Here is a 10,761-nt window from a genome sequence, read left to right as displayed (position 1 = left end):
GTAACGTTACTGTTAGCACAACGGTACAGTTTTCCCGTTTGAAGGAATCAGAAGGTTGAGTCGCCCTAACTCTCCCTCCGCAGCGGGAACGCCCCATCGCACCAGCCACCCAATCGGCTCTCTTTCCTCAGACAACTCACTCTCTCACTCACCAAGATGCCAGAGCCATAGAGATATAAGAGTTGCATCATCTCCATTCACTCCAATGAACCTTTTATTTTAAATCTCAAAATAGTTCCCGGAAGTAAGGTTCTGGATTAAGCAGCGCTGTAGAGTCGCAGCAGAATGGACCGTTTGTGATGTGCTTTGAAAGGGTCAGACATTTAAAGAATCAAATTGTATATTATCAGCTTTATTTTATGCATTCAAACGAACTTCCTGGAACTATTCCCCCGCACACTTTGTACTTCCGTTGGTGCCACTCTCTCTTCTATATCACTCACCGGGACACGAGCCATAGCATCCTTTCACCATCCAGCAACGCGTTCTGTCCTTACGCAAACTTGCGCTTCTCAATTATCGTTTTTCAAATCCACGAAATAGCTGGCAGGATCGAACCGGGAATCCGAGGAGGTCTGGGTTTTTCTCTGCAGGACTCCAGGTTTGGATGCAGCACAGTGAAGACATTGATAAGGATTCACCCCCCCGACTCTAGATTGGTTTGGCCCCGGCTGCTGCCAGGCACTTTACCCACGGAGGGTCCAACCAAGGTAAACAAGCTGAGAGTGTGTGTGTGTGTGTGGTGTGTGTGTGTGTGTGTGTGTGTGTGTGTGTGTGTGTGTGTGTGTGTGTGTGTGTGTGTGTGTGTGTGTGTGTGTGTGTGTGTGTGTGTGTGTGTGTGTGTGTGTGTGTGTGTTAGCCTGCGGATCTCAGTGAGTGTAATCCTGAGCGGACTAATGGGGGGAAGTTAAAGATCCAATCAGAGAGCTGGGGAGTCCCTCACATGACGCAGAGGGACTTCCTGGAGACAGTATCAGGTTCACACACACACACACACACACACACACACACACACACACACAAATGCAACATCTACACTGATATAATGGTCACATTTTGCATAAAGCAAACGATAATTGACAGTGCACACCCTGGTAGCCAGAATAAAATGTATGCAATGTATGTTTCTGCAATCCACAGATATGAATATCATGTTTCTGAAGCTAAAATATGCCACAGTACATATCACATTTGTAGATACGTGAATATCAACGTTATACACGTCATAGAGTCTGCTATTGAAACAGCACGGTGGTCAGTAAGGCTGTTGTGGTCAGGGTGGATGGAGGGCGTAAACACTTTCACACCAGAGAGTCGTGTTCGATCCCCAGTCATGGTCACAGTGTTAACAAAGTCTACATTTCAACCGTGAGTCACATTTAACCAAAGTTGTTTCACTTGCTTAAATTTGTTTTATTTGTGTGTAACTTTGGAAAGGAAACAAGGTTTTCAAATTAACCGCCGTTTTGTTTCAAATTTATGTTGAGATTCTACTTTTATTCTGGTGATTGGGTTGTGCATATTGTAGCATAACACACATTAACAAACATTTACACAGCGTGCACACGCACGCACGCACGCACACACACAGGCACACACGCACGCACGCGCACGCACACACACACACGCACACACACACGCACGCACGCACGCACGCACACGCACACACTTGAACCCTGAAGTGCATTCACTCAGAAGCTGCAGACACACAGCAGGCTAATTGGACACAGGTGGACGTCCCATCATCAGCCCCTCCCTTCCTCTATTTGTCCTTTTCTCGCCCCGTCTCCTCTCATCCCCCTCTCTCTCTCCCTCTCTCCATCTCTCTCTCTCCCACTCCATCTCTCTCTCCCACTCTCCCCCTCTCTGCCTCTCTCTCCCACTCGCTCTCCCTCTCTCCATCTCTCCCACTCTCTCTCTCCCACTCCATCTCTCTCTCCCCCTCTCTGATTGCCTGTGATTGCTTTGTTTTGAGTGGATTTGTGTTGTTTTGCTGACTGTGTTTGGTTTGTAAATGTTTGCTTGTTTGTTTTTGTCTTGATTTCCCGACTGTTTTCGGGTTGTGAAGGTTCTGTTTGCTTGTTGTAGGCAGAGTGTTTAATAAAGGCTTGTTAAAACTCTCTCTCTCTCTCTCCCAGTCTCATCATCAGAAGTATAAATAGACACAATAAAAGCAGCAGTCTTAGGTACACAGGTTGGCAGGCAGCTAGATAAGCGAGCTATCAAAAAACTAAAAGGTAAACAGCTTTAACGTGCGTCCCCTACAGCCTCTGAAAGACAGTACAGTCTGTTGAAGAGTAGAAGAGGATTTATGGGGCCCTTAGCTTGGGGCCAAAAGCAACTCACCTTTTTCACAGCAGCCATTTTGTGTCTAAAAGGCAGGGTAAACACTGGTGCAACCAAAACATTAATGCAAACATTTAGGCGTTCCAGTATTGGGGCCCTCATTAATGTTTTGGTTGCACCAGTGTTTACCCTGCCTTTTAGACACAAAATGGCTGCTGTGAAAAAGGCCCATTGCCTACGGTAAAGTCTGCCCCTAAAGTCCACCAGTTGATATCAATGAGGATGGCATTGTCCATCGGCACAACCCTACTCTAAACAAGTCACTTTTAGTTTTTAATTTTAAATCCGTATATATCTATTGAAAATGCATTTTAATGCATAGGGCCATGGTTGTGTAGCGACCTCTACCAGACGCGCATTACATTTACTTCAAATTGTAGGCAGCACGCTATGTCACTCAGTGTCACATTCAGTCTTCAAACCAGTGAAATGTCCTGTCCAACCATTCAAGATCAAGATTCTTCAAACAAGTTGATTTGCATTGGAAACTAATGGGATTTGGAAATTCCTTCAGGTAGATTTTGTGACATGTTTTAAGAAAAATATGATTTTAAAACTGTATTAAATGACTTAAGATGGATTTTTTTTTTAATTATCTGTTGAATGGAAATACAATATTGGATGCTATATCCTTATCCATTGATGTTAATGGGTAACTTCTACCTTCTACTGTGCATTTAAAATTGAAATTGAGCGTGGGAGTATTCCTTTTTGTTCTCAGTCCTCGCTTCTTTTTCTACCCTGCTGAGATGAGGTCACAATATATGTGCACACTGTTTTGTGCACACACACACACACACACACATGCGCACGCACACATGCAGATGTGCATGCAGGCATGCACACGCGCGCACACACACACACACACACACACACACACACACTCCTAAAGCATCTGTGATTGAGGTGAACAGTGGACTATCATCAGTAAAGCAGTAATCTGTGTTTCAGTGGGAAAACTGGCTCAGTGCAGGGGGGGGGGGGTGGTGAGGGTTGAGTTTGGTGACATCACTAGTCAGGTCAAAGGTCAACACCTGTTCAATCTCTAGAGGTCACAGAGCTGAAATTCAATCTGTAGCCAGAAATGTGTGAACCTCATATATCATAATCAGGGATGAAGTGGAGGGTAACCTTTGCCTGCAGGGGTCCAGACCTTTGAATCTGCCCACTCCACCGTGTTGAGAAAACGTTCTGTCTAATCAGCGCTGAGGGGGACTGGTGATTAGCCAATCAGCACCACATGCAGGACTAATGCCGTTGTCAAGCTGGTTCAAGTGCGCCAGACCTATTTAGGTGTTCCAGTGCCAGGGCCCTCATTAATGTAGTATTAGTTACACCTGCTTTACTTCCAGCTTCACCACCCCAAAACGGTTGCTGTGAAAAGGGCCCATCCACCTTATTTCTAGCTGCCATGATGCCTGATGGGTGCTTCTTCCGCTTCCGGTGTAATAGACTGTTTTACAGTCTATGGTTTTAACTTGACCAAAAAAAACGTCTATGAGGATTTTACAGCAGAGCCATTCTGCTCTACAGCCGTGTCGTTCGGGTGCTGGGATAACGTAATGCATTGTGGGTAGTCGGCTACTGTGGCTAATGCTAGCGGCTAGCGGAATAGTTACTTTACATGGCAGTAAAACGCCACTGAATAACCAAATTGATTTAACTTTTAACCATTTCGAGTAACACTGTTTCCATACGGACCCCCAGCGTTGGTTAGTTGTTTATAACGTGACAAATACTTATAACTTTTATAACGTCCTCCAGTTTCCAGTTTATAATTCGGGTCTGCAGCCGAGTATAACAAAGGAAATTGCAAGCTGCAACAATAAGTCACGTTAAACCGGACCTTGTACCCACAATTACTTTTTACAGTGGGGCATTCAAAAATAAGGTGGATAGGCTGCTGTAAGCTTGCTCAACTCTTATTGGAGCACAGAGCAAAAATGGGCGGGACTTAGCAAAGGTCAATTATACTAATGAATGTGGTCATGACGTATCAATGTTCCTACACTACATGTAGCAGCCTTAAATGGTGTCTTTTAGGCTATGTTGCCGTATGCTAAACCATATTGTTGTTGGTGACAGATTTGAAAGGCATGTCAGTTTGATCATTGATCGAAGTGGGAAAGCGATAGTGTGTTGAAACCTGATCGCTCAAAAGGTCGATACACTGAAATGGTCAGGGGGGCAAAATGTCACCAGGGGCTCGGACGTCTCCGCAACTAAGTGACAGAGCAGGGGGAAAGCTGTGTGTGTGTGTGTGTGTGTGTGTGTGTGTGTGTGTGTGTGTGTGTGTGTGTGTGTGTGGTGAAGATGGACCGTCCAGAGCGAGAGAGAGCACTTTGACCTACTTGCCCTTCTTAACCCCCCCCCACACATACACACACACACACGCCTGTGCTCCGTCAGCACAGAGCCATCAAATACAGCCCAGTACAAACACCACAGCTTTTTTCAACACACACAGACACACAACCACACACACACACACACACACACACACACACACACACGTGCACAAATTAACACACACTCTACACCACTTCATTATGTTCATCATCAGGCTCCATGCTAACATCCCAGTACACCTCTTGCCCCTGAACCCTGAACAGTCCCTTTGGTCTATGCACATGTAGGGGTAGGGTGTCCTGATTCTGATGGAACCCAGTCCATTTGGTCCGTGCACATGTAGGGGTAGGGTGTCCTGATTCTTGTTGGGATAGAGGGCTAGAGCAAAGTGGCAGTACTGTGCTATATAGGCACACTCAAAAGTGAGTGCTATGAGAAATCTCCCAGAATGCCTTGCGAATCATCGGCAAGACGGTGGCTGACGCTAAAAGAAAACCATGTAGGCTAAGTTTTTTTGTTTGTTGTTGTTGTTGTTGTTTTTTGTTTAAATGGACTGTCAGGCACAAATCAGTCATAAAACATTGTTTTAAGGCTGATTTGTGCCTGACAGTCCATTTCTTGAAAAAATAAAAAATAAAAAAATAGAAAAATAAAAAATAAAAAATAAAATAAATAATGTCTTTTCAAGTCACCCTGGCATCTCAGGCCTTGTGGAGACTTGGATTACGCCAAGTCTCTGCCGGGAGAGAAGTCTGGCTGCATGGAAACAGGCTGCTGGTAGAAGCTCTGACATTGGTGGTGACCATTTGGCTACACGCTGAAAATGATTGGATCTGGACTGTGCCTGCTTGGTACTTTCGGTGTTTGTTTGTAAAGGTAAACAGAGCCTGTACGGTAAGAGTCCCAGCCAGTACAGCCAGACTCTCCCCCGTTGTAGAGAGAGAGAGTCAGTACAGTACATGTATTTTTTTTTATACTAAAAGGAGACCAAACCAAGGTAGATGGTGCTGGCTCTCTCTCACCTCGTAGGCATTCTTGATGTTGAGCGGCTGGCCTGTGGCGGCCACGTGGCCCACGATGCCCTTGTTCCACTCCAGGCGGATGCAGCTGCTGGAGGACTCCTCCAGCGTGGAGCCCTCCGCCACGTCAAACAGCCGTGAAACCAGGAACTTCCTGTTGGAGCTGTCCTCGCCCACCTGGGACCACGCACACACACACACACGCGCACGCACACACACGCACACGCACACACACGCGCGCACACACACAGAAAGAGCAGGATGTAGGGTTGGTCACACAGGAGGGTTGGCTACGTGGGCGACCTTCAACAAAACATTAGGCTGGTGAAATTGGGTAGCAGCACGTAGGCAACCATGAAATCACACAAATCAAGATCACATTTTGTTTAGATGTTGAAGAACGCACCCAATATAACAAACAACAGTTTTAGGATCAATAAATACTTTGTGCTCATTTGTTAGCAAACTATGCTTGTTCAGGGCAAAACAAGCATGTTCACCAATTTCAGAGCGATTTTCTACTAGCAGAATAACCGCTCGCTCACGCAGAGTTGGCATGCATCCTCTCTCCTCTCTCTCCCCAGAGGGTTTTCATAAGTCCACTTCAGTGGCTGATTACAACTCCGCTCACCTGTGGGCTCCTCCACTCTGGAGCACCTGTGGGCTCGTCGACTCTGGAGCACCTGCAGGCTCCGCAACTCTGGAGCTCTCCGTGGTGCTGAACCTGTCTTGAGTCATTTTGGCCACTAATTGCCCAGTTAGTTGGCCCTAATTACTATTCATTAAAATCTAGCTCTGTTAGGTCACCCGCAGGGGTGCTCTTTACACTTCCTAAAAGATTCAGCTCAATCGCACGTAAAATGACATAGCTGCGGCCGAACCGAACACAATTATCCTCGCTCACCCACAGACAGACACTTCACATTCTTATTAGTCTCGCTGGCCAGCCTCCTCTCCCTTCCGTCCGAGGAGTCTGGCGCCGCAGGTCTCCATAACTGGGATAAACCCTCCCCTGCTCTACTCTGCTCTCCCATTGGAGGCGTCGGTTTCAGTGGCAGCCGGATGTCCGCTCCCCGCTTAAGAAGCTCTGTCATTGGCTCCGACCATGTCAATCAGAGTGGCTTCCGCTCCCTCTTCCCTGTGTGTTGCTGTAAATAGTCCCCTGCCGCCTCAGGGAAAACAACAACGCTAACTAGCTAGCAAGCTAACGGCAGAAACCTACACGCTAGCTCGTTGCTACGCGCTGAAAACGGCAAGTTGGATTGTTTGAAACTATTTTCCAAGGGCACTGCCGCTAAGCGCCGCCCATCGCAATCCCACTATGGAGACCTGTGGCGCCAGACTCCTCGGACGGAAGGGAGAGGAGGCTGGCCAGCGAGACTAAATTCTTATAGGATAGGATGAACATTCAAATAAGCATATCTTCTTCAACTAGTTTCATATTTCAATGTGTGCCACATCATCTTAAAGCTTACAATCTGCACTTTCAATATCTGTAAAAGCTGAGAAATTACCTTGGCCTACTTGTTATCCAAAACAGCAGTCCCTGCTGTCACACAATGTTAGTATGAACAGCAGGATAAAGGGTGCGCTTGTTTAAGAGTAGCCATATCCTCCACGTCCTCCTAAGCCAGAACCTATTTCCATAAACGAGTACATAGAAAAGTGGAAAAATGGGAAATAAACTGACCCCAAGAGGCCAAGAGAGAAGAGGAATGTTCTGTAGTTCAATTTAGCCGACCATGGCTAATCTAGATTAAACAGCCCATAACTTTACCCACTGTAAGAATCCATGGCTAATTTACATCGTGCAGTCCAATAACACAGTGACATCAATACTGATTATCGTCGACATGGTTTTCCTTATGAGCTGAAGAAGAAAAAGTATCTTGAAGGAACAGTTGACCCCAAAATGCATTAATTCTGTCAGTTGAATCGTGTCATTTGAAACTCCCCTGAAGTTTGTGCAACTATCAAACACACGTAGCCATTGCAGCTCTAGCTCAGCTTTCTCCCTAAAATGTTAGTGAACAGGACCTGGTTGTTACATTTCCAAAAAGGCATAAAATGACCATCCAATTTCTTTCAACTCAAAGCGTTTTGTAGCCAAACAATGACACTGTGAGTCCAAAAGGCCTAGATTTACCTACAGTACTTATGAGGAAATATTCTAGCTGGGGGAAACAAAACTGTGTTGTATACAATTCTTCAGTGTTCCTAAACATGAAATGCAAATGATATGTATGGCAGAATGTTTTTTACAGACAACTCTCCATTCAAAGAGATAGGGATCTTGTCTTGATCTTGATTGATATGTATCCACTTAAATAGGTGCTACTGGAGTTTAAGAAAATATTCTTATTATTGCTACATAAACGTTAATGCTGGATAGTCTAATAAATAATAATGCACCAAATTTGATTTGTTATATTTTGTGAGTAAAATCTGTGACGCTCTGTCCAGAATGCTCTGATCTGAGATCAAATGGTCAGATTGAATTCATGAACTGTTTTTTACAACTGTTTTGTTAAATAAAGCGAAGAATATCGTTAAAGTACCATATTGATAAGCGGTATCAGTAACTAGTAGGCCTATTAGGCTACGTTAAAATCTTAACAATACCCATTTCTATATATGACCAAATTAATTTTTTACCAATAAAGCATACTGTGTTACAAATCTTTTCTTTGTGCTACTGAAAACCTTAGCTTACTAGCACCAGTGTTACCACCTAATAAAGTAAATGCACAACCCTGCACTGTGGTAAAAACCAGTCAGAATTTCAACCCTTTTCATCCTCCATACCTACCAAGAACAGTGAGTAGCGGTCTGCGGCGATCAGCTCGTTGATGTGGAGGAAGATCTTGTGGCAGAGCGCCGTGACGTCCAGGTGGCTGGACACGTCCTTCACCAGCGCCAGAAGCCTGGCACAGCGGTCGTCGGTACCAGCGCCCCCGCCCGGACCGACTCCGACGCCCCCCTCCCCCATTACCAGGGCCCGCAGAGGGACCGGCTCGCGGTCGGCGTCGCTCAGAAACGTCAGCGAGCCCTCAGAGTCTTTGACCACGATGGGTCGGAGCGGGCGGTCAAACTCCGACGCAGAGATCTTGCGAGTCGGGGTGCCGGGGGCCGGGCTGGGCACAGTGGCTGGGGAGGGGCAGCGTCGGTCGTAGAGGGTCAAGGTGGGAGGGAGGATGGAGGAGGTGGAGGGGTCTGTGGAGGGCGGGTGGGCACGCTGCGGTGGGGGGGTTTCTCTGGAGGCGGAGGGCTGGATGGTGTGCACACGCTCAGCGAACCAGGCGTTCACCATCTCCCTGTCGACAGAAAGGAGAGAATATATCAGGTTTGATGATCGAGGGGCAACCCTTAACTAGCCTGTACTCCAGTACTGTTCTCTACTGTATTGTACTGTACACAATATTTTTTCCCCAGGATGGCGAAGGCATGACCCGCCCCTCTCTCTGCCTCTGATTGACCTAGCGTCAAACGGTGTTCATCCAATCACATTCGCTTGGCTATCCTGCATCTCTTTCTGCAGTCTGTGGTCAGACAGACAACAGTTTCGCTTGCTAGCGTGCATGAAAGACGCCACTGTGTGTTTATGTTTTTAATATAGTCTGGTCTATGGTTTATAACGGTGCTGCTACTCTTGACAGTGCACGTATGTAGCCTATAGACAAATCTTTTCAGAAATGATATAATAAAAGATTCATGAGAATCGATCAAGGGTGATAGAGGTTGATAAAAAACAGGGTCAACGGATGCACAATTTACAGTGAACTTTAATTCAGCTTATTGTAACGCAAGAGTGACATGTATTTGAATTGAAATATTAATCCCAGGAAACAAGGTGATGAAATTTAGAGTGACAAGAAAAATACAGTCTCTGCAATAATTAAATAACAGAAAATCTGATGTTAGTGAACATTTAGTAATGACTAATAATATTACTAACTCAACTCAAAGCAGACGTCCAAGACCAAGTCATCATCATCATCTGTCCCTTTGCTACGTGTCCTGCAGCACATTTTGTACATAAACTAAACAAACAACTTAGTATAACTGCAACGTTAAAATGTTCGCTGCACCGTGACATTGAATGAAAATATACATTAGGCTTGTTTGAAATGACTTCTGGCTCGCCTGGGAAGCAGGCGAGAGCAGCCGAGTGCAGTCAGCCAATCAGAGGCAGAGAGAGGCGGGTCATGCCATCGCCATCGTGGGGGAAAAAAATATTGCGTACTGTACAGGCAACCTAGTGACATCACCTAGCAGCGCCGTAGTTGGCGAAAAGGTGAAATGTTGTTCATCTCTCTAGGAAATCGAGGTACATTTCAGAGTTGAAAGTGAAAGTTTCCTGTCTTTTCTGAGGTGAAATGCAAATGAACTAGAGTGATGTGTCATCTTTAAAACTGAGCCCGCTACAGGCTCTGAAAGACAGTCATGTCTTCATTGTCTTGTGCTACCTATCAAGATGTGCTACTTAGCATATTATGCAGAACAGCTAGGTAGCACATCTCGATAGGGAGCTGGATTGATAGAACACCGGGAAACCGGGTCATCATCGCAGGAGCAAATAGCAACAGGAAACAACAAAGAAAATGGAGGATAAGCAGGCTAAGAATAGAGCAAATAAGGGTCAATTAAACATCACGCAGCCCCACAAGTTCATCTATAGAGCAGCGAGGCTCAGGAGAGAGAAGTGAATGCTGCTCGCTGCACTCCCCAAACACAGCCCATATATACATGATCCACTCCACTCTTTTAATTTTGCTCAGTGTGTGTGTGTGTGTGTGTGTGTGTGTGTGTGTGTGTGTGTGTGTGTGTGTGTGTGTGTGTGTGTGTGTGTGTGTGTGTGTGTGTGTGTGTGTGTGTGTGTGTGTGTGTGTGTGTGCGTGGAGCTTGCTCTGTCAAGTGTCTCAAGTGGATATTATTTACCAGACAAAATATGCACGTCCGTGGGTGTGTCAGAGAGAGATGGCGTATATTTGTTTTTTTTATTTAGTTTTTTTTTTCCTCCATATTTTTCCAACTCCCCAGTTGTACT

At 45.7% G+C, this 10,761-nt stretch overlaps 1 protein-coding gene across 1 annotated transcript in view; it reads right to left on the bottom strand.

Annotated features, from left to right (window-relative positions):
* Nucleotides 1–10,761, bottom strand: part of pde5ab (phosphodiesterase 5A, cGMP-specific, b) — an 84,264-nt gene that overhangs the window by 52,314 nt on the left and 21,189 nt on the right. Inside the window, exons 2-3 of the mRNA XM_083640530.1 lie at nucleotides 8,524–9,028; nucleotides 5,718–5,891 (exon numbers count right to left, since the gene is read on the bottom strand). Coding sequence (XP_083496656.1) covers nucleotides 5,718–5,891; nucleotides 8,524–9,028 — 679 coding nt within the window. The remainder of the gene's footprint in view (nucleotides 1–5,717; nucleotides 5,892–8,523; nucleotides 9,029–10,761) is intronic.

This window comes from Poromitra crassiceps (assembly GCF_964638095.1).
Source record: "Poromitra crassiceps genome assembly, chromosome: 7".
NCBI lineage: Eukaryota > Metazoa > Chordata > Actinopteri > Beryciformes > Melamphaidae > Poromitra > Poromitra crassiceps.
The sequence above is the reverse complement of the archived record's forward strand: the minus strand, read 5'-3'. Positions and strand labels throughout refer to the sequence as shown.